Raw genomic sequence first — 24,963 nt, 5'->3', positions numbered from 1 at the left:
GTACAATGAGCATATGTAATCATATATTTAAAAACTAAAAACTGAATGAGAAGTGAAATATCAGAAACAGATTTGATTTCTAGTACTCTACCACTGTAAGTTTCAACATCAGGATCTGGGTCTGGGAGAAGCTTGGATTTCTCTGTGTACAAAATAGTGTTTTATCATGTTAATTCGTATTAAAACATTCAGATTAGAAGCATTTGTTGAAATAAAATAGACTGATGAGATTAGTCTTAGGTCCTCTTTTCCACTCACACTTTTTAGGAAAAGATTCTTACATTATACATTCAATCAAAAATACTGGATTTTGTAAAAGCTTAAACATTTCAGAGATACTAACTGAAATGACATCAATAATTGTCTACACAGTACCATAAAACCCCTCTATATTTTTAAAGACCATTCAATATTAAGGGCTTAATATGTTGTTTATATTATCAGTGGGTTTCTCATTAATATGAGGAAAAAGTTGTTGTAGGATTAACAGTAAGAATCTCTGTTGTATGGTTCATGACAAGCAATATCCAAGCACGTTTCGTATTAAGCTAGCTGTACATTTGCACGTTTTCAATACTGTTTATAAATTATGTAAATTGTCATTACAGTTTATGTAGATTTCAGAAAGCTTTGTGCAATTAATTATCTCTGCCACCAAAGACTGTGAATATCAGTACCGGTAACTAGAAAATCCTCCAAAACACTGGCTGAAATAATCAGCAGATAAACCCAAATCGGTGACTACTCTGCAAGTGTAATGGGTTGACAACACCTTAAACTGGTAAGTGTCATCATTTGGACACCATAATCTCACTTTATCTCACATAATCTCAGATCACTTAAGATCTGAGGACAGACTTCATTAATTATATGCCTTATAAATTAAATCTACTCTCATTGATACATTTCCTTCTCAAGGTTCACCCATTTCAGAGATCCTGAAATTTGGTGCTCAGTAGTGTGACAATACTAAAGTGCAGTTAATAAGGGTTGCTGGGTTTTGGTGTTTTTTTTCCAGAGATACTTCAACAGCTTTGATCACCCTGTCTTGCTAGTTATTTGCAATGACAGCTAGGTCAGCAAGCCAGCAGAGCTGCTGAATACAACGGATCGTTCAAGGTCTCTCTGTTCTGACTCAATGCTTAATTTTACAGTTGCAGTTTAGCACTTTTGCAGTAGGTCTGGTCCTGTTCATTTTCCAAATACTTATCTCCTTCTGTAACATCATCTTCAATTTTCCTCCGCAATTGTGAAAAAAGGTCTCCAGTCTCCTCTGTTTTTATTGATGACACTTTACTCTTTGATGATTCAATGCCTTGATTAAATCTTTCATTGCTTGTACTACAAAATTACTAATTCTGCTTCACAGTGTTGCCAGTTATCAAGCCTCCCACCACAGAAACACTCTAGTAATTACTTTAATGTTGGTAATTTTCATCCAAGATGTTCCATTTATCTCCTTGCCCTTTCATTTAAAGGTAAGCAAAACTTAACAGTATCTTGAAATTATGGACTTGCTAATCATTCTGAAAATTTTAGTGCTATTATGTTGCAATTCATCCCCATGAAGTACAAGACAATAAAAAAAAGACAGTCACTACATCTTTTTTTGCCCCCTTTTTACAGGCATGTATATGTGAACATCCAAAACGATCGGGGAAATGCGGTGATAATTTTCTCTTTGGTAGACTGGATTTAAGAAGCAAGATTTTGCTGCCAATGTTTAGTGATCTACAGTGCGGTAAGGTTAACTAAACCTTGATGAGAAGACCCATGGAACATTTTCAACACTTCAATAGCAGCCAGTCTTCTGGTAAAAGAAAAAAAAAAAAAAAACCAAACCAAACTCTGTATTGGTAATGGTCATTAATTTTCCAGTCATTCTAGTCCAGGGACAGAAGAAAATGTATCGCTGTTAAGCCTTGATCAAATGTGCCTGAAGTAAAACACATTCAAAGAGTTGAGGCACTTTTGTCAGGCACTTCATTAGTAATTTCACAAGTGCTACAAGTGAATTGTTGACTTTTCTAGAAACAAAATTAAATTCAGAAATTATATGCTTTGTATCTGAAAGCTTCTGCTACGTTCCATTTTTATACACTGCATAGGAGTAACACATTTCTATTCAAAGATGTTTTAAATACCTTTAAGGATAAAATAATAAATAATATCGTTAATAACTTGATATGTTGGGTAGTTATTAGCATGATTTCATAAAATGCTAATGGAAAAATGGCAATGTACTGAGTAGTGGCCTATATATAATAGGAGATATAGACAGATTTATATATGCACACACTTTTATATATACACTAGAAGATTATACAATTTTTAAAGCAATTTAGATTTACCTGAAGTATACTCTACGTATTCCAGTAAAAAAAAAAAATGCAATAAGCTTACTGATACAGACGAAATCTGGAATTCCAAATCCTAAACAGCAGTAATAATTTTCTTTACTTACATAGTAACAAGACTTGGTTGATAATATTATTAAGCTATGATTTTGTTTTGAAAATACCTGACTTTTATTAATTTCTTTCAGATTTTTGCCTTTACATCGATACAGGCTTCTCCCTGGTTTTGATACATACACTGATAAAAGCTTTTTTTATGACAGAAGCAATTTCTAATGTAGATTTTTCTAACAATGGTCTTTTTAAAAATCCCTAGCTTATTATGTTGGATTAGCTCATGAGAGGATGGCATTTTTTCTTTCTTGAAAACAGGGTATTTTATACAAGCTACAGTAAACTCTGACTGTATAATGCAGGTAAATGAAATGACCATTAAACAGAGATGACCATGACAGACTAGTTGACTTGAGAAGAGAAAGATAGCCAGCACCCCTGCACAGAAGCAACAAACCACTTCAGTGCAGCAATGTGGGGCAAGTTTAGGAAGCATGCAATAGTTCACATGGACACAAAGCTCAAAATGCATATATAGTTTTGTGCAAAACACAAAAAGTAGTGAAGTGACAAATAACCTGGGGTTTACCTTTTCAGAAACCAGCAATATCATGATGTGAACTAATGTTAATTATTAAAGTAAAAATATAGAAGCAGTCTTAATTGATACTCTTCCTTGACCCAATGTTGCCACCTTTCAGGCTGCACACATCAGTTTAAAACTTTGATTAAAATTGAAGACATGCTACTTTTCCAATGATATTTTACAAGGCAAGACTGATTTTTTTATTTGAAGTTTTACCTTTTATTTGTATCTTTGTAGACACCTGTCATACTATCAAACATACTCAAGTTTATAGTTCAGTGAACACCTCATTTGTATCCCTCAGAAATTTCTATTCAGCTAAATATATGACACAGCCAAAAGATACCTGTCTGGGGAAGAATCTAAGAATGCTAAGAATCCTAAGAAGGTATACTTATGATATAGAAGCAACAGAAGAGCAGTAGGACTGTGGACTGTGAGAGATTTAAGTATCACAGGTGTTTATATCAACTCTGAATGGGAGACAGTACAGGAGAATATATAATCTTAGTACAACATACAGTACTGGAGGCTATTCTATTAATTTTTTTTTTTTTTTTTTTTTTTAGATTGTGGATTGGCTTCAAATATGGTCCAGCTGGTAACACGACAGTTCAAAAAGCAACACAGACATCAATTTTAAATATTCAGTCTACACGAAAGTTCACTTATTTAGAATTACCACATTGTAATTCTGGTTGATTTACTATTGCTGCTGGAAAAAACTATCAGCCTTTTTCACTGCTTGCATTTAAAAGTGTTGTGTTATGTTACACTTCTAACAGAATAGGTTAAAATTAATCAATTGTATGGACTTTTCCCTCCATACATAGGAAAATAGTATATGAAGGAACTACCACACAAAAGATGATCAACATGATTTGGAAATCATGAAGAAATCATAAATTGTCATGATTTGGCACAGAGAATAGAAACCATTCCATTGCAAGGCAAACATTTTAATACAAATTACTTAACTTTATGATATTTAGTTAGGTAGTTTGTGTTTAATTTTTCCATTTTTTACTTCATTGTTATTATTCTTACCAAATCTCATTTTTGTAGTTCTGGAAGCTAATCTTAAATTATAATTACCCTACAGAGGGCTCAGGGTATACCTTGGGGCACACCTGCTGTTCAGCATATTTAAGCCTACCCTACAAATCAGTATCGTATCTTCTATGTAGTAAAAAGTGCTGCTGACCTTCTGGACTTCCACTATGACTTGAGCAAAGAGATGATCTCTGCTCTGTTTCTGTACTAATGCAAATCAGTGCTGTCACATCTGAATGCTTCAATGCAATTCTCTGTTATTGGTTTTAAATTAAAAAAAATATCCAGTGTTAATGCATTACAATTTCTTGTCTATATGATTTCAAGTGAGAAACATCCACAAGCCCTGCGCCAAGGAAGACTCTTACTCCTGAAAGAAAGACTGCATCAACTAAAACTCAAGAAATGCTTCATAAGAACAGGTACTTAAAAAAAAATAAAAATAAATTCCTCATATTAAAAACATCTAGTACTGCATAAAATTAGTTCAAATAACATCACATACCTGAGGGAGAATTGTGAGCTGAAGCCAAAGATTTGGATTTTGAATCTGAAAGTCGAGAAATGCTATTGGCTCGAGTTCTAGCAGAAATTTTACTATCTCCTGCTGATGTTAATCTTGCACCACTTCTGATAATAGCTTCTGGGGTACGAGATGGGGCAGTGCTTCTAGTTATTGTTGCTTCAGAATCACTACGTGCTGATAAGGAGCCAAGTCGAGTTCTGCGAGGTTGAGCAAGTAAGTCTATTCTGGAAATACTTCTCCTCCCTGATGGAGGTTTTGACGTAGAACTTGTAGTGGACACTTCCGAAGCCACTGAAGCCTTATCGGCATCAGCAAGCTCACTATCTGAGGCTTCACCAAGCCGTGCTCTGCGCAAGAGAGAAGTTCTTGTAGGCCGAGGTCTTGGAAGAGTGGTAGATTTACTAGATTGCCCAAGTGCAACAGGAGAGGTTTTTGATTTAGCTGACTTGCCTTCCATCTTGGAATGTAAAAGTTCATCTGCTGAGGCAAAAGGAACTCTTCCATGTGATTTACCAGAGTAGGTTTCCTGGTCAGATGATAAGATATCAGAAATGGCAGAATGAGGTACACTGGATGTTTGGTCATCATCCGTCAAATCTACTGATGGTTGTCTCATTCTTCCACTGGACTGCACAGTTTTGCGAGCATCAGCTCTAGACCCACCATCTGAAGATCGACTTTTAGTCTTCTTTTCCATTTTTTCTCTGGCACTTGTTGCAGAAGATTTTAGAACATCCTTTGAAGGGGAACCAGAGGAACATCTATCTTTATATAAGGTTGTAAAGCTTTTCCGCTTCTGCGTGGATTTTCTTTCACTGTCACCAGTAACGAGACTGATTGTGCTGGCTGTATCTACATCTGATTCTGGTGATATGGAATTATCTCTGTTATAGCTAGGAGTCTCAGGACCTTCATCAGTTTTATTTTCTTCACGCAATTTAGCTTCAAGGAAAGCCATTACAGCTTCTGTGTCTTTTAAAATGAGTGTTGTATCTAGACTGGAATCAGTGTCCATTGAGTCACTTCTGTCACGTATCCTGTTCGCAGACACCAAAGGGGCAGCAGATCCACTTTGTTTATTAATGTGAGGAATAAGTTCTATAGGTATATTTGTGCTAGGCTTATCTATAGTAAAGCTACCTTGCCTCACCAATGGTTTTGAAGATTCCTTTTTTTCTCCCCCAGATACTTTAGGACTTTGTCCTTTAATAGTTTCCTCATTTTTTCTTCTTTTTCCCTCACTGTGCGCCAACTTCATTTCTGCTTTATCTGTAACATGTCCAGGAGCTTTGTCTTGATTATCCAACATTTTGGGTGACACAGCAATGTCCTCCCTCCCTTTCTCTGCCTGGTTTGCAGCAGGTTTTGTAGAGGAGAATTTGGAGGGTGTCCAGTGCCCTTGCTCCTTTCTTTCTTGTTGTTGAATTTTTGCTAAAGCTTGTTTCACCACTGAAGTTTCTCTGCCAGTTTCAACCCTCTCTTTACTGGAAGAGCTGGGGAAAGAGAAAACTTTGTCTACAGTAGCTTTGGGCGAAAGACCATTCACTGTTCTGCTTGACTTAGCTGTACTTCTGCTGTCGGTGTCCGAGGCACGAGGTGGCGTTTCTTTCTCCTGAAGTTCAGTGTCTTGCTTTTCACCAATTTCTGATCTCTGATGAGATGCAGTTTTTGCTTTTGAGCTTTCATTCACTTTCTCCTCTTTGGGAAGCTGTGGAAGTGTCCTCCTCTTTCGCTCACCTTGGCTGGTCATAGAAGCAGCCGAACCAGTGCTTCTAATGGAAATAGCAGACTCACTGATGTCCACGTCTAAAAATTAAAAGGAGAAAAACGGATCTGAGAAGTCATTCAATAGCAAGGTAAATAGAATCATTAAGTTCTTAAGACTGCATAAGACTAATATAACAACATAAAACAGAACTGAAAAAAAAGTAATTAGTCCATCCCTCTGTTCTATGGCAGGATCAATTATACTTAGACAAATGTATGTCTAAAAACATGTAACGAGTTCCTAAAAATCTCGATTGATGGAGATTTGACTATCCTATAAGCTGTTTGGGTAGACAACTCTTAAAATAATTTTCTTATTCTTTAACATGAGCTGGACTTTCTCCAATTTAGCCCGTTACTTCTCGTCCTATTCTCATTAGGCATCATTTCCTCTTTACAGGAAAGAGTGGAAACAGTCCACTTACTACAGACTGGAAACAGTTAGTGAATTACATTAACTACCTCTAAACTATAATAAGTAAGTTGTACATAACTAGCTGTACTATTTCATTCCACACTGTTGCAATACATTTTGTAATAAAACCCCAACAAAACCAAATGCTAACATAATTTAGAATGGGTATTGCCTGATTAAACAGATCACATATATCAAAAAAGTACTTCTGTGTTACCAGAAGCAGAATGTTGAGTGTCATACAAAAGAATAGTTCACTCTATGCAATCACAAGTGCTGATGAGCAAGTGTCTATGAAAGCAATGTCTCAAATGTTGCAATGGAATTACTGCAATGAGCCATTTCTGGTTTATCACAGAGACATGATCATGACAGAAAGTCACCTTCCAAATCAGCGTACTGCAGGGAAAGGGAAGGAGTCATTTCAGAAGGCAGGTAAGAGTGCAAAGACAGAACAATCAACATCCTTTCCTCCTGCTCTGCTACGGACAGGCAGAATTTCTTCCCAACATGGATAATTTTGGTTGTGACTGAACAATCACCTGTTTGTGTGGCATCTTGGGCTACCACCTTGCTGACACTCTGTGACTGTGTACTGGGGAAGGGAACAGTTCATGAACATTTGTGTTGTTCTTCAGAGGGTCTACGGTATTTTTTCCTGCTTCATTGTAATTTCAGTATATATATTTCATAACATGGGCTAGGATTGCTCTCATATAAAAAGAAAAGTTTTCATAGATAGCAGAATTTGAGCTACAAAGATATGCTCTCCCTGAAATCAAACTCTTTTAGCCAGCCGTATATACTGGGACCGTATATGCGCACGTAAAGTTTTTATGTTCTCAGAGTACGTTAAAATAGCTACATAGCAAATCACCGTGATATCAGTATGCTATTACAGCAAGGAGTGGAAAGCTGGAAAGCAAGTCTTACATTCCCAAACACATTCAGCACCAGATCTCAAAGCTACTGGACGGAGTACCATCTCCCTCCTTCCTCCCTACCTGCCTGTCCCACAGCTCAAGCTCTTGTCTCACCAAGGGGGTACAGCCACCCCCTGCGAGCCTCCCACCAAAGAAGTGGTTGCAGTGTTGGGAGATACGTTCAGCAGTATCGAAAAGCCCTACTCATGAAGAAAGAACATACTATGGCTCAGAGAGCATAAAGAATGTTTTTAACCCAAACAAGGCACTGTAGTATAGAGATACATAGAAAACATATAAAAAGCATCAAAAGAATGCAGTAATACTGCTAGAGCACTGTCATTGAATTCTTAGTGGATACAGAACGTTCTTCGAGCAGCAAAATACAGCGGTGCCATGAACTGTTGCCAGGAATAATTGATGCTGAATACCCCCATTTTAGAAATCAAACTTTATTTTTCCAGTGATGACTGTTCCCTCCTTGCCCGTTTAACAAACGTAGCAGTTCTGCTGTCAGAAACAAACCTTTATTACTCAGAGATAATACACATTGCTCTCCTGAGTTGTTCTAACTTTGTATATTTGGATAGAAAAATAATTCTTTTTGCAAGTTCATTTCCCAGTTGTTGCAATACAATGTGACACACTAACATGCACATCTCTCAATTCACTTTTCACCACAGGAGGTCTATAAACAACTGCTCTGCATACCCTGTTGGGATCTTACTATCAAGGCTTTCCACCAGCATCAGCTGTTCCAGGAATATAAACTGGAGTACCGCCTCCCTCTCTGTAAGAATTCTCTAAGCACTTAAATGAACATCTACAACCACGCTGTATGTACACAATTGTACATTTGTACAACTGTACATAACTGTTGCTTTCTGAGCTCCTCACAGTCTTTCTTTTCCCTTTGCACAGTGTCACACCTTTGATAAAGAATGCAAAATGACTCACACCTTTTTTTGTATAATCCGTGTTAAGACACTCATTGAGAAGCAGGAGGTATCTCTGAAACCTGAGCAAATTTTTCTAATTCGTGGACTATTTTGCTTGGAAATTATAAAAAAAATGGGAGGTTCAATGAAAATCAGTATGATTGCTATCTGTGAAGATTTGACTTCTCTCAAACACATCTACCAGATCAAATTTTTTATACACATTTAGGCATGTAACTTTCTTCTTGGTAAATTTCAAGCAGTCTTTAGTAGAAAAAAAGGTGTGGAGTTGTTCAGCACTGTCTTTGGCTATACATGTTATGTAAAGTTTAACTACTAAGAATTCTAAAGAAAATGCAGGCATCTAACCCAACAAGACAGATTTTGTGAATTGGTCTTTGGACATATGTATCAAACTGTATTTTACATTACAGCTTTGCTGCTTGAATGCTTTCTGGGTTTCTCCTTAAGTATTTTAGAATTCTTGCAGTATTGGCATGCGCTACACAGTAGTTGCTTCACTTAAATTGTAAAGTTCTTATAATGGTTAAGGAAGTGTTAACCTCTCCAAAGATCCTAGTTAGTGTCCCATCTGAAAGTGACAATTTAAAACAATACCAAAACCAAAGACCATCCCTCATTAACCACCCAAAGGATCAGTCTCAAGAGCTATGTTTTTAAGTGTCCTACATGTACACCTGATCCTTCCAAGTCATGCATAATTTGCTCTTGATTTCCGTTATTCTATGTACAAGGTATACCAGATAATTTATTTTTTCCCCTTTCCATCTTCTTTGAATTTTAGTATCCCGTGCAAAGTTCAACTGCTATGAGGTGTGGAAAAGCTACCGTAGAAGCAGCAGTTAACTGGTAAGAATTCTTCCATCCATTAATACAGAAGTTTGCATTATGTAAGATCAAAATAAAAATTTCTTTGTAAACTTTCCCAAAAAGGAAAATGCAACTATGAAGGTGGGATGTATTTTATTGCTTGCTTCAATAAAGGGACTCGCCTTCTATGATTTTAAGATCATGAAAACTTATTTGAGAAAGCAAAATGTCAGAAAAATAACTCTACCTGATGAAACAATTAAACATGCTTACATATACTTTCATCTGCTGAATATAAACCTGAATAGAAATTCAGTTACTATTCCATACATCACAGCAGCTTCATTTTGGAAGAAATTCCCAATATTTCAGTTTGACCTTTTTTATTTTTTAAAGTAGTCAAATTATTTATTCAACTTCAGAATTAAAAGTCATGTTCTTTCTCTTCCTTTCACTGTGCCAGAATAATACACAGAATTAAAAGCTAACTCTTTTGTGAGGAAGCTAACTGGCTTTTTTTCCAGTAAAGAATAAATTGTACAGGTAAGACCTCTATAAAGAACATAGAAAGTATCTGAATTAATTTATTAGTTTTATCTGAAATCTGAGGGTAGTAAAGTAAATCTATTGCAAATCCACTTAGGAAATGCATATATTATTTACATCTACGTTAAGGTGGTGTAGGAGAAACAGAGGGTATATGAAAGAAAAAAAATGTATTTATCATCTATGGGAGTCAAGATTGAGCAGTTCAGACAATGGTTCAGTTCATCTAACTTAGGCCAGGAACAAAGAGAGTTATCTAAACTTAGCAAGCACCTTAAAATTTGGGCAGAAAAATATGGACAACATAATTACTGTGGGTTTTGCCCTCTTTTTTTGTTTTTCTTTTATATGTCATGTGCAATAGATGAACATTTTAGAGAAATCTCTGTCACTGGTCTGAAGACCGAAGAAGGTGGTGAGGGAAAAAAAACAAAAGAACTTGGTAATAGACATTTTTTTTTTCTGCAGTAGGCTTGAAAGCTGAACAGAGGGCTGGGACCAGGTTTGCAGTCTAAGCAGGGAACAAACCACATGGTTCTGCTCTGAAAGCAGGAAAGACCTGGTTTTAATCAGCTGAAAATGAAGTCTTCTCAGAAACTAACTTATAGGTCAAAGATGTAGCTTGCTTTGAAATTGTAACAGACACGGATTCTTGAAAATCTGAAGAAAGCCAGCAGCTATAACAAAAAAGTAGAGAATACACATTACACTTGTGAATGTAACTACGGGGAAAAAAAAGAAGTAAAAACCCCAAACAACAAACCCCCCTATAAAAACACTCAAAACTACAGAAAGAAATATTATTCTACTCACCACCATCTAACAAGAGGTTATTGGACATGTTCTGTAGATGGCAGTACATCTTCAGAAGTACTGTGCACAGAAAAGCATTTCTACCTCTAAACCACATTTTTTCCCCTAACCTTTTAAACTTTTTTTTGATGCTGAAACCTTCTAAGTCAGCTGGAATAAGAGGAAATGCTGGAATTGCAGGACAAAAACATACCTGAAGTAGTAGAGTGACAATGAGTTACTTCTTAATGACTAAACAGCACATCAGCTTCAGAACAGGAAGCACTCATTAACATGACATCCCTTCATAGCTACCAGTCAGTTTTGAAATTGAGAGCTACATTCACTCCACCTCAATACACATGTATCAGCATAAAAATTACTCTAGAGTTCTGTGTTAAATCATCATCTCTAAAGTGAAACAGAGGAAGAAAACAGCAGAGAAGTAAAGTACGGTAAGCAACTTCTTTACAGTCAAGAGTGTAGATCTTGAAGAACAAACCATTTAAAAGAAGAAATGTGAATAGTTTAACTAAGGACAGGCATAGCCTGAACATCAGGCACTCAAAAGAAAGGGAGGTAAAGTTGTTCATTACTCAGGAGAAGATTTCTATGGTTTTCAAGAAACATGGACAGTCTTATATGTTTACAAGATAAGGAAGTATGCTATGCTTCAGCTGAATGACAACTGCATAACGAAGTCTCAGGTTGGACTATTTAACAACCAATCCATTACAGTCCAATTTGGGGCCAGCACTGAGAAAGATGTAAGGAAAGAAACCTACTATGCAGGCCAACCCAAACTGCATTCAAGTGAAACTTTCTTTAATTTTAAACAGTTTTTGTATTTTTTCTTTTAGTAACATTCACTTTAATATTGGCACTCTTCTGCCACGCCAAACGCTACTGTTGAGCTCATTTTTATGCTGTTTCTTCTCAATGAGACAAAAAAATTTCAGATGAAGATGAGGTACTAACAGTAAGAAAGCTACTTATGTAGGTACATAATCACTCTTTTCATAGGTTTCTTCAGCAGAAATTATGACAAGACCAGCTTTTAATACCGTTTTCTAATGGAGCAGGCACGGATGACTCCAATCTGATGTCATCTTGGTCATGACGTGTGTGATTAGCAGCCAAACTGGCCCACTGTGATACCCAACGTTTACTTCCAGGGGCAGTAGAACCTTCCTAAGGAAGAAAGGAAGAAGAAGAAAAATTACAATTGTTTGATAAATAGCATATCCTCTTTGCAGTTTTTTCCTGAATATGTATGTCAGGCAGTATTTTCCTGGAGGAAGTTGAGAAAGTTCACCTCAATAAAGTTACCAGCTCTAGAATAGCAAACAAACAAGCGAACAAAAAAAACCTATATAGCTGCAGAGTTGGTACAGAATAAAGAATGTTTTCTAGTGCGGTGAACTTGTAAGCATCAGAACCTATATAAAACATATTAGAACATATGCTAGTTTTGAAACTGGGTTATTTCAGTCCTCAGCTCCGAAGAGCAGGAAAAAACCACATGGTGTAGAGGGGGTGTGTGTTCAAAAATTAAAAACATGCTTCAGGAAGACACGAAAGTGGAATTTTACCAGTTTAAAAGACCCTCTTGTCAGATGAAAGATTTTATTTCCTTCATTACAGAAAGACTATCTTAAGGACTGAAAGAGTAAGATAAGCTATGATGGAAAGGAAAGGAAGATCAGGGTATTTGTCTAGCCTAAAATAAAAGGAGCAAAGATTAGTTTTAAACCATCCTACTGACTAACAGTGAAGTCAACGTAATCAGTGTCTGACCTTTTTTTTGCAGGTGACCTAGAAAGGAAATTTACTTTCTTGACGATAAGCCTTTTGAAAGCTTGAACATTTTTAACATGTAAAAAACCCCAAATATAAAATTAAAACATCTTATGTTCTGCTGTTATAGTATCTTAAAGATCTTTTTTTTTCCAAAAACTGATTCCTAAATATAATGTAGTATTACTTTTTTTTCGCAATATATTAAAAGTCTTTCTTGCTCACATCTCCAAAAAAAAGGCATCAGGCAAATGTTGATACATATATATGTGCACATGCACGCACACACACGGGCTGTACACTATCAAAGGCTTTACAAAGTTTACGTAGTCTAATTTATTGGACTCAAAAGACAAAGGACTGCAAATGACAGATGTCATTATTCACAGGTCTAAAGGAATTACAAAACCATAGGCCAGTCAAACGAGAAAAGACAATTCAAGATCAACAAAAGAGATGGGAAGGACACGGAGATACCAGGAACTTGCTTAATAAGGAAATCTGTAGGACCTGTTTCAAACGGAAGCTGAAGCTCTGCCGCCTGTTCAAATATTGGCACTTCTAATCAAAACACTGCTTTCTGCCTAATGCCCTGGCCACTCTGGGATTCTAGGCTTTGACCAGGAACCAACTCTATAACTTTTATAAAAATTTTTGGCAGAAACGGTATGGTGAACAATGTCATCTGATGTATGACTTCCTTCCAACATTTGAGAAGACTTGGATTTATGATCTTTAATTTCTCCTGATTAAATGAATAACCCTAATTAATGCAAGCAAGTCCAACATCAGAAATCTTTCAGAATATTAATGCAGTAAGCCAGAGACACACCAACTAATTTGTTTGAACTGTTACACAGATTTCCACATTGTGAATTCATTTCTTAGAATCAAAATGTTATAAAATTAAAGTCTAATAACAGCAAAGGAAGGGAATTCATTGTTTCTGTTATTTACGGGCATTTCTGAACACAATGCAAGGAAAAGGGTGCCAGAAAGAATATTACAAAAACCCCATGCAAAAATGTGCAGCATTTATGCATTGAGAACTCCTGCTGAAGCCTCATTTTTCTTTCGTATCTCCATACTTCCTTTTCTCTACTTTCTGTCCATACTTGTGAACGTCCATCTTTAACAAAATAATTAATTACAGCCAAACCCAAATCTGATAGATGTCCCAATTATCTTTGCTACAGAAAACTCCAACTAGTTCCTTGTGTACCACTTAAACAACTTCAGAGATACAGGCATGACATGAATCAGAAATCTGAATTCCATTTTACAATAAATATATTAAGACTTTGCAGATTAACTGTACTACAGCAATGTGCGCTTTGACAACTCTCTATATGTACAAGCACAAACAACAAAGCTATGAAAAGCAGTTTAATAGTAGTTTCATCACATCCAAAAGGTGAAAGGTTTATAAAACACACATTAAAAAGTCACATCCAGTTATCTTAATGTTCTTCCTACAAAACCACATCAATTTGCATTTTACAGGCCCTCAAGTAAGCAATCCTCCAAATCTCTTGAATACCAAAAGGAATTTCAGAGCCTTTCAGAAAACCTGGGTTTACATAGGAGATACCAGCCTTTTAACGTCATGTTAAATCTGCTTTTCCTTATGCTTATTGCATATACAAACTCAACTGGAGCAACAGATCTTCAGAAAATGTACCAATGGATATATGTAGACTTATTATTCAGACTGAGGGCTTCAAGCTCTACCTCTGAAAAAAACCCACAGCACACGCACACAACAGCTGGAAGCATCTCCAATACTTGACATTTCAGAGCAGAATAATAGTTTTTTAAAAAAGAAATTTCAACAAGCTGGATTGAAAAAAAAAAAAAAAGTCTTTTCAGACACATACTGAAGTCATCTCATGTTGTAAGAATCACATTACGCTATCTTTTCATAAATTGCAGTACCTCTTGAAGGCTGATCTTTCAGTCCTTCTCCACTCTACCTGCTTCAGAACCATATTCTTCCAGGGGTGATGATATTTTTTCAGTGTCCATACTCACTTTATTTGCAGTCAATGCCTTCACATTCGGTCCTGGAACAACACTGACATCTATCCCAGATAGTTCTTTTTCCTTCCGTTGCATTACCCTACTTGTACAGCAAAACCCAGCAATTCCACCCATCTCAGCTACTACTTTGTTAGGCTAAATGGATTCTATCAATCTGTTCTTGTAAAGCAAATCTCCATCCCCTCAGTAATCTGAGCAGACCTCCTTGTGCCTTCTCTAGTCTCATATTCTCCCTTCTTAACCAAGAATGGAAATGATTCTAATGCCAGTATCTCAAAGGAAGTTTCACCAACACTTTCTATCATGGCTACAACACTGCCCTTTTCTGCCAATGCATTTTCCAATGTATCTAAGGGTCGTATTTGCTTTTTCACAGCCATATGACATCGGTGACACAATCACCCTACTTTTCAGCATAACATGTAAGTTCAAACAAAAAGTAACTAACAAGCTTCAGACAGAATGGTTTGCTCTCTAGGACGGGAAATTAGTGTAATTAGAGAAGACAAACAAAAGAAAATACAGCTCTAAATACACACAGCAGTTCTCCACTTCTAAAGAAGCAATATAGCAAATATTAAATGATTGAAGTTATTCAGTATTCACAACATCAGCAGCATTATTTGTTTTACCTTCATTGGGAAAGACATGAAATGGGCATTCAAAACCGGAAAAGGAACATTGTAGGGAATGGTACTGATAACCCTCCCTGTAGGGGCAGAACCAGGTTTCTAACTGTGCTGCAGTCTTAACAAAGAATTAAAAAAAACCCCACAAACTGAACAAAAACCAGTATGTCCTTAAGATGCACATCAAAGACAATGTTGATAAACCATGTACATTATTTAAGAACTGTGATTAGCACAGACAACTGGCCACTGCACATTACTTAAGAACTGTGGTTAGCATAGATAAATGGCCACTGAAAATTAAATGGAAGCTGGATGGATAAATCATAGCCCAAATATCTGCACTATTTTTATTAATCAAGTTCACACAGTAAGAATAAATAACAATGACAACAACAACAATAATATTCTCTTTGTTCTCGATCTTATTTAAATTTTGTTCTTAAATCACACTTACCTTGGTTGGCAAGTGGCAGCTTATAATATAGAAAATAAAAACATTTAAATATTTTTAATAGATGGATTTAGTATTTTTACTGCCTATCTCTACTTATTGAAAAGGCAAGAACCAGTGCATGCAGGCTCAATCCAACTGTGTCAGACATTCACTCTGCATTTTATTTAGTACCATGACATACACTATTCCAAAGTTCCCAAGCTTGTTACATCAAAGGAAAAGCCGAGAATTACTTTACAAGAAAAGCAGGGGTTTAAGTCCTTTCCAAGCATGTTATTCATGATATTTCACAAGCTATGTCAAGTTAAGGTATTTAAGTTCAGAATAATCTTTCAAGCCCAAAATAATTTTTATAAAATCTTCCTAATTTCCCAAGCCATCTTTTCCATCTTACTGAATCGACATATCTTAATTTTTTATTCTCTGCTTTTTCTATGTCAACCATGTTTTCAATTAATCTCATTCTGCTAAATCATCTATCGGTACAACTATGATGGGCAGCTGGAACAAGGTCCACCCACAATCTGAGTGGATGCAAGCCTGGAACACAGGTAACTGAGGTTACCTATTCAGCCAAGATCTTCAATAGGGTTTATTAACTTACAATTTTCAGCTCAGTAACACAGCAAGTCTTCCAAAACCCATGAGCAGAAAAGTTTCTATATAATGAGAACCTGACATCCACATACTTTATAAATCAAACAAATTTACCTCTCCCTTTCCTAACGATAAAACAAACTCAGTATAAGTTTTGATAATAAGACTTTAACTATTACAGTCTTCTCTCAATGGTTACCCTCATGATTGTTTTCCCATTATGATACTACATAACACACCTCTATTTTTCTGAATTAGCTTCTTTTTCACTTCTACATACGTATCAACCAACTTCTATTTTTAAGCTCCCCTGGTAAGCTTTTTTCCATCTTCATCTGTCTTCAACTCTTCTTACACTAATTCTTGCTCTATCCACATCGCTTATGTCAGTTTTGCTCCGTTAACTACTGAACATTTTTCATTTTTCCCCTATCATACCTTGTAATAATCTTGTAAATTAAGACTATGCCAAATAATCCATTCCCTCCCCGATATATGAAGGCCTTTTTATTCAGCAAAGTATCCCCAGTAATAAAACTGCTTCACTGTTGTTTTTTCAACCTAAATCAAAGTGAGTTTTAGTATGCCATTGCCAGAATGATTCTTAAACCTGCCCTATAACTGCAGATGTCATCTCAGTCTTCTAAAATCAAACCCTATTATTTGCAAAATATGATACCTGGAAAGCTCAATTACATTGATAAAATAAACCATATATTCTCCTATTGCTTATGAAATTATAGGAATGGAAAAATATAGATACTTCTAATAATCTTGAAAACTGACATGGCCCAAAAGAGCTGAATGCTGCAAAAGGCATGAAAAAGAAAAGAAAGATTGTTGTTATAGATTCATGCAGAACAGCAAGGTTTGTCAAATTCTCCCACAGGATATGCCCATGGCACTAATTTACTCAAAGCAGTAACCTTCGAGAAACTATTCAAAGATACTAGTCTAGTTACAATATCATAACTGTATCAAGACTGCACAGCAGCTAAAATACAACCAGGATAAAGCACACCTTCTCTAGCAGAAAAGAGTCCTAGATACCAAAACCTATGTATTTGCATGGCAGGCACACAAAATCATACTGTAAGCTCCTGATATATTACAGAAAATTTCCTTAGTTACAAAGTTTCCTAATTTACAGGACCATACTTCAAAAACATTTTGCCATGGCAAGTAGAAGTAAGCATGGTGTGCTTCGTTACAGTTACCAAATTAATTCTGCTCCAGTGTGAGCCGTTCTGCTCCCAACACTTTTCAAGTTACAGTTTATCCATCACAACGGTATCATAAAGTCTCCCAAGATTTCAATATGAAATATGATTAACATCTAGCTTGTGTGCATATTCCAAATCTTGTATAAAGAACAGGCATTTTCCTTTGCACAATCTTTCACCAACTGATTAAATTATACTGCTGCTGAGGCAACTAATGTTAAATGATTTCTCATGAGCAGCTTCTCACTTGAGAGCTCAAACCGTGCATGTAAAAACTTGCAAGTCCTCTGGCTTCAGAAAAAAACCCTCAAATGTACTATCCACCCTTTTTTTCCTAGCTGACTTTGTATCATACATTAAATGCATACATATTATTTCTCAGTTTTAATATAGTTACTTGCTTTGGGCTACAAAGCATAATCTGCTTTTCCTCAGTTCTGCTGCATAACTTACAAGAAGTGTACACTGTGCAAATGTATGTTGCAAACATAATGTTGCAAGGAAGCTCCTGCTGCATTTCCAGTACACTGGTGGTTAGTGCACACAGAAAGGTAGCAAAGTTTTAAAACCTTCACCATGTAACGTGCGGGTCCCTGACAGAGATGTCTTGATAATGCATTAAAAGCCTAAGAAAAAGAAAATACTTAAAGATCTGAGCTAATGTTTTCTAGGCAAGGTTTTGTTTGCTGTTTAACACTTACTGGTCCGTTATTAGTGCTCTCTCTTATTGGAAGAAAAAAGAAGACCATTCAAAAATTAAATTCTACCTCTGTGTCAAGAAATCCAGTTGTACTCAGTGGTCTTTTTTCTTCCAGCACTACTGTAGCAGAATTTATAGCCCAATCTTTTACTAAATCTTTCTGGTTCTCGTTGATAACAGGCCTATTATAATCCTGGCTGTCATCCACTCCAAATACCTGAAAATGAAACAAACCATTATATACATTAACCCAATACCATCCTGATACAATGTTCAATGTTAATGGATGGATGGTGGCATGCTGGAAAGTGAGTTTAACTAGGCTTTGTTGTATTATGCTTATCTGTCAGCTTGGTGAAATCTACCAATTAAATGGAAGAAATATCTACGGCAATTAAAAAAAGAGCAGAAGTTTATGTCAACACTGGAAATTCAAGGAATTGCTGGTTGGAATGGTCACATATGAAAAAAAATGACATTTTGATGAAAGAAACAAAAGGTAAAGGCAAAATCATTACAAAAAACATTTTACAGTCTACTTCCCGATTAAGGAAAAAAGCGATAACTGGAATCACCAAATCTTCAGATTTTTGCCATTATCTAGTGAAAACAAGAAATATAAATGCTTACATCTGCTACTAATATGTTTATTGAATTACTCCTCTAACACAAACAAAATTCCAGTATTTCATTGGTTAGGGACTCAGCAGATGTCAGAAGTCCACCAGGTCTCACAAACTGCGTAGACTCATCTCATTCCAGATGTGATTTGCCATAGTTTTTCTACTACACTGTTTCTTACTGATGCTTATACTAATTGCTTTCACTTAGGATAGAATAATTTTCTCATGACATTTAAAAGCCATTGCTCAGAGAAAAATGCTAGAGAAATCTTATTATCAAGACAATTTAATAAGGACTTAAGCAGGAGAGCCAGCATGCTGCCTGGCAAATTCCTAATGAGTCATAGATACTAAGGAGTAAGAATGGCTCTTCGAATTTGTGTATACTTCAAAGATATTTTAGAGAGTATTTTGTAGCTTGGAAACATATAATCTATAAAATTTGTAAATTTCTGCCTAAGAAATAAATTCACTACTTTACTAGTAAGGACTTGGACATAAAGAAAAATTACAGACTAAAAATGGAAAACCCCCAAACATTAAAACTGACTGCTAAAAAGAAATGGTTAACATCAAAATTTGTTTTGTCTTAGAGAAAGACAAAGGATAGAAGAAAATGACCTTCACAGATGTTATCCTCCAGTAAAAAAACACTACTGAGTGCAAAACAGAGAAAGATATACAGAATTATTTTTTTCCCCCAAAAGTGTTTTATGATTCAGTTTTGCACAGCAAATCTAGAGAACTGGTTTATTAAAATTCTGAACAAGGTTAGTGTATTTAAAATGGGTTCACCACTAGATGGCCACCAACCATAATGTTTTTTTAGTGTCTGAACAGCAGAAGAAGGAAAAAAAAAATAGGCACCCTGTCATTCAACTCCTCCTTATGCTCTTCTAAATGTCCAGAAAGATGGTGCTATAACATTTATAACTGAGGAAGAAGCTTTTTCACATGCATTTGATTTGTATTTTGCTCTTGTGCGAAAGCCTGCTTTCTGCAATTCTAAATTCAGGCAATGCTCCCCGATTTTTCATTTATACATAAATCATGTTTTGACTTATGCACCAGCTGCTTAAGAATATTTCATAAATATTTCTTTTCTTTAAAAAGTGTGATTTAAATAAAAATTTCTCTTTAATGATATACTTTTGATTTGTACAGTTGTAGCAATTTTTGCAGAATCAAACCAGTTCTTGTCCACCATCTCCTTTCTTTGAACAGATCACTATTCTGCAGCCACTTCTTCCCTTGTTTAAGATCATTCCATTGATTACAGAGCTTCACATGTTCTTTTAAATTAAAGGAAATTCTGATTTTATCACATAAGCATCTAAAGGAAAATATTAATTCAACACTTCCAATTCTAATCAGGACTACAGGAGTAAATTGCTGCCTGTAAATTGTTTCATATTATCTGGTGGCATATTCATCTCCTATGTCAAATTTCTTTACTTGTATCACAAGCAACAGCACCTAAGTCTTCTCTTTCAGTCTTACCTTTTCTAGAATCGAAGTCCTATTTAAGCAAATTTTGTTAACTCTTTATTCTATTACTGACATAACTGCAAAACCAAATTTGAATATGGCCTGTTTTTTCTGTGAAGAGTAGTATGGGTAGCAATAAGACCCAAGTAGTAAATTTACCTCCTAATACTACTCCTAATGCTTCCTCTGTATATATAGAGGGGATATCACAGGCCAGAAAAGATAAGCAAAATATTTGGGAACATTATTATTAGAAAGAAAGCAAAAGCACCTTCTTCAATAAATGTGCATTTTTGCTCTACACATTCGTTGTACATCTAGAAGCCCTGGTATGTGCATGCACCTGCCTTAAGTTCCACGGCTAAACAACTGCAAAGCTCCTCTTCTCAGCACGAAAGAAGAGATTCACACAAGCGTGATCTAGCCCACTTCAGAAGCATGATACATAACCCCCCTTTGAAAACAATGCCATTAATACGTAATTTCGACTTTAAACATGAAAACTATGCAAAAGATAAAACAACTCATGCTTAGTATTTGACAAAATTTAGAACATCACTGACACACCGATCACACATCTACCAAAAATGAATACTACCAGAATTTCAAGATCCACTTACACTGTTCACCAAATAATGAGAATATACCCTCAACATAAAAAGCCCTGGAATAACCTGAAGATTGCTACTGGAAATAATTTTTCTACCTTTTAGAAAAATGCAGTTTGTACTATATGGGTTGTTATGATACGGTATCTGTGCAAAGAGTGGGCTGTTGTGATTGAAGCCTGAACAGATGAAGACCTGTATCTTCCTACAAAGACTGAATGACATTCTTCAAGGCTTCTAATTCTTCAGACGTTTCTGTTCTTTAAATACCTTCACGATTTCAAAGTCAGTTAAGGGAAGCCTAGGAGATAACTTAACCAAACCAACCAAACAAACAAAAAAAAAATCCCGAGGAAATGCTGATGACATCCATTGCTGCACCTCTTACCTATTTATGCAAAAAGACTGAATTTTCTTTCTGTAAAGCTTGTATTTTGCAGCAGCAGCAGCTACAGCTTTAAACAGATGCAACTACCATATGTATTTTGATTAACTGTGTTTTGGGGAAGAAAAAGATGAAGCCAGATTCCATACTACAGGTTTGGACATGACAAGCTGTTTGAAAAATGAGAAGAATTTTGGTTTATTGTTGATAAAGGAGGTAAAGGGATTCTATGCATTCATTTATGAGTTCCAGAACTTTTCTAGCCATCTCAAATCACACCTATCCAGCACACAGCTGTCAATGAAAAAAGAAGTTTACTACATCTTTTACACTTTTTTGTATCACTGTAAAGAATAAGGACTTTCACAAAATCATGATCCTGCATTTTTTGAGAGTCTGGGGGATGGGGAGTAATAAGTTTATTTTTTTAACTTAGGTAGCTGTGTGTATCATGAAGAAGACAATTCCTAGAAATCTTTTTTTTTAAAAAAACCAAACCAGATATTAATGCTGTTGTTTAAACAGATGTTATTTAAAAATGAAACCATGACAGCTTCCTATAACTAATCATTCTATAAAGTTAAAGAGTTTTCTGCCCGCCTCTGCCTTATTAGTTTATTTTTACAAAATATTTTAGCAGAAAGACTACATTATTTCATCCTGAAAGTTTCCAGTTTCATAAAGTTACAAAACAAAAATCACGGTAATAATTTTCACAGAATCCCTGAAAATTGATTGAGGGTGAAAAACACAGGCACTGTACCACTCAGCACCGCTACATGGGGTTCCTGCAGGGTCTCTGCCACACAACTGTAATGGTAGAACCGTCAGAAACAGTGTATAAACTGTGGAGGTTAAAAACAACTGCTTTATTGTTCTGAAGCATGAAACAATTTCCATTGCAAATCAGAATATTTTGAATGGCAAGGGAATGACGACAACATTGCTGTAAAAAGTCAAGCCCCATTTATGAAACACAGTCAACGTAACTTAGTTTAACCTGCTAATCCAGTTGACCTCGTAAGCAAATGGATTAACAGGGGACAGACTGCATCCAGTTTTGGTCCCCCTGAGACATGAGAGACACTGTCTAACTGGAGGGAGCTCAGCAGGGGCCACCAAGATGGTCAAGGCTGGAGCACTTTCCCTGTGGGGAGAGTCTAGGGAAGCTGGGTTTCATCAGTTTGGAGACGGGACGGCTCTGGGGGTGCCTAGCAGCCCCCCAGTACCTCTGGGAAGCGTATCGAGGTGACAGCCAGGCTCTTCACAGTGGTGCACAGCAGGAGGACAAGGGAGAACTCACGGAAGTTGAAAACAGATTGATTCAGACAAGACAGAAAGAAAAGCTTTTTCACTGAGGACAGCCAAGCAAGGTTGCCTGGTCTCTGTCCTCATAGGGTGTGAAGACCCAAATAGATGAAGTCCTGGGCAACCTGTCGGACCTCAAGGCTGACCCTGCTTTGAGCACAGGGCTGGCCTAGAGACCTCCTAGGGTCCTTTCTAGCTTATGTCATCCTGTGATCCCTATACAACAGTGATCCTAGATAATAACTCTAGCATCTCAGATCAGCCTTCTAGCTCAAAGGGTCAGTCTTGAGCAAGCCTAAAAGGAAATCCAGTAATTTCTCAGCTGGGGAACTGCTAACACTATGGTTGACATATAATGAAGTCTCCTAAATCAGCAGGAAAAAAGGGAGTTCCTGACACATACTTTTCAATTTCAAAGCAATGAATGAATGGTAAGCTCTCCAAAGATCTCCCCGTGACACTCCGTTTACATTCTGTGGTTTGACCAGTAAAACAAAGGGACAAAACAGCAGGCTAATAAAAAATACAGCAAGTTCCAAAGCATCATGCTGCTACTTGCTGGAATGCAAACTCAGCCTGCAGAATACAAAATAACTGATGGCAAAACAACTGCACCTTGATGTAGACATGAATAAAGTACATCACTTTATCTCAGTCACAGTTTTTCCAATACTAACTGAGAATATTACTTTATCTACCTAAAACTCAATTTTAAAAATTCTTTATCCAATAGCAAACAAGAATTAACAAAATGTCTGTAGCACAACAGAAGCGAGATGCAATCACTGCAAGTACTGGTGTATTTTTGGAGACTGCATGAGTTGCAGGACCAAGTCTAAGCACGTGCCTTGTCCTCTTCTGCAAGGGCTAATCTCGTAGAAAGCAGAGCAATCTGTTCTGGCAGGCCACACGCATTTCCATGTGAAAATGGCTCATGACTCAGTGCACACCTGCTTGTCACCATAGCTGAAACACAGCTTTAACACAAGCTAGCTTCAGGGATAGGGAATCGGTCTTCTTCACTCTCCTCTCCCCTCTTCCCCTGCTCCCCAGCAGATGAATTAGTATCTTTTCTACCACACTAGAGGTCAGTATAACGACTTTAGGAATAATCATCAGAAGTGATGATTCTTTACAACAACAGAAACCATTTTTCTTTATTGATATATGTGACACAGTCTAAAAATTGTAATAAAAACTGGTCAGAAAAATTAATGGCAACAGGAACCATTTTTCTGAATCAAAAGGAAAAAAATGCATTATCTGAAAAAACCCGCAAACCTCACTTGATATTTTCCTTCTATGCTTTTTATGAAGTTCTTGAGTAAAAAGAACCCTTTTCCAGTTGTATCTCATTTACATGCCTTTCAGAGTTCCTAAATTGGGACTTTATATTTAAACTATTTTATGGTTTATGAAGATCACACTGCAGTTCCAAAATATTAAATTGCTTAGTACTTAACATTCACAGAGCTAGTTCCTCACCCAAATCATTACTGAAGATACTGACATCAGTGGAAAAAAGATCTGATTTGAGGCTCCTAGTAGATAAGTTCACTCAATTTTATAGCAGATTAATTATGTATATTAGAGCAGGAACTCTACTGTTCTGCACACATACTACACAAAGCATTAGAAAGCATTTCTAAGAGCACTAATACAAAATGGGAACATAAATTTTATTCAAAATACAAAACTAGAAAATTCTATCTAGTTCTAAAATTTTGCATTTCTAAAGTTTCCCCAGCTGTTGTACTGCTAGAGTCTTAACATAAAGCATATGCAGTAGTTACTAATACTATTAATGAGATTAACAGAAAAATCAACAAACAAATAGTAAGAATTCTCATTGCAATTCAGAGAGCTATAACTAGGAACCTATTCATCAATGATGGTATTTGTAAACTAAAAGTATCCGAGTAATCCTTCTATTCTTTCAGATCTTAGCAACAGTTACAGCCACAATCTGGAGATGTGCTTGAAAAGGATGATGATTTAAATGCTGTTAATTTCAGTGCAGGCAATCTGTATATAAGGAGCAGAATAAAATCCAAAAGACAGAAAGTGTGTAAAAGGGAATTCAAAGATGAACGTTTAAAAAGGCAAACTAAAGCAAAGCAGAGCACAGGTAAGGGACAAGGGGCTGTACTGTACAGTGTATCAAAGACAGGACCATGGCAAAATAAAACAAGGAGCAAGTGATTAAATTTGAAATAAGGTATTTGCCATTGTAAAGTGACGGGAATGTTAAGTTATAATAGCAATTATGTTTCATAACGTTTCAGGGGAAAAAAAGATGATGACTATATTTGATTGTCAG

At 36.2% G+C, this 24,963-nt stretch overlaps 1 protein-coding gene across 8 annotated transcripts in view; it reads right to left on the bottom strand.

Moving 5' to 3' along the window:
• The window catches only part of CEP170 (centrosomal protein 170), a 102,543-nt gene that overhangs the window by 21,368 nt on the left and 56,212 nt on the right, over positions 1 to 24,963 (bottom strand). For 5 of the 8 annotated variants that reach the window (XM_027789106.2, XM_027789101.2, XM_027789104.2 and 2 more), the window contains exons 10-12: positions 18,299 to 18,448; positions 11,853 to 11,979; positions 4,556 to 6,382 (exon numbers count right to left, since the gene is read on the bottom strand). In XM_027789106.2, coding sequence (XP_027644907.2) covers positions 4,556 to 6,382; positions 11,853 to 11,979; positions 18,299 to 18,448 — 2,104 coding nt within the window. The remainder of the gene's footprint in view (positions 1 to 4,555; positions 6,383 to 11,852; positions 11,980 to 18,298; positions 18,449 to 24,963) is intronic. The other 3 variants (XM_055810976.1, XM_027789108.2, XM_055810975.1) reach the window with 1 other exon arrangement.

The sequence above is a fragment of the Falco peregrinus genome, chromosome 7 (assembly GCF_023634155.1).
Source record: "Falco peregrinus isolate bFalPer1 chromosome 7, bFalPer1.pri, whole genome shotgun sequence".
Taxonomy (NCBI): domain Eukaryota; kingdom Metazoa; phylum Chordata; class Aves; order Falconiformes; family Falconidae; genus Falco; species Falco peregrinus.
Note: the sequence above shows the minus strand (reverse complement) of the source record. Positions and strands in the feature narration are given on the sequence as shown.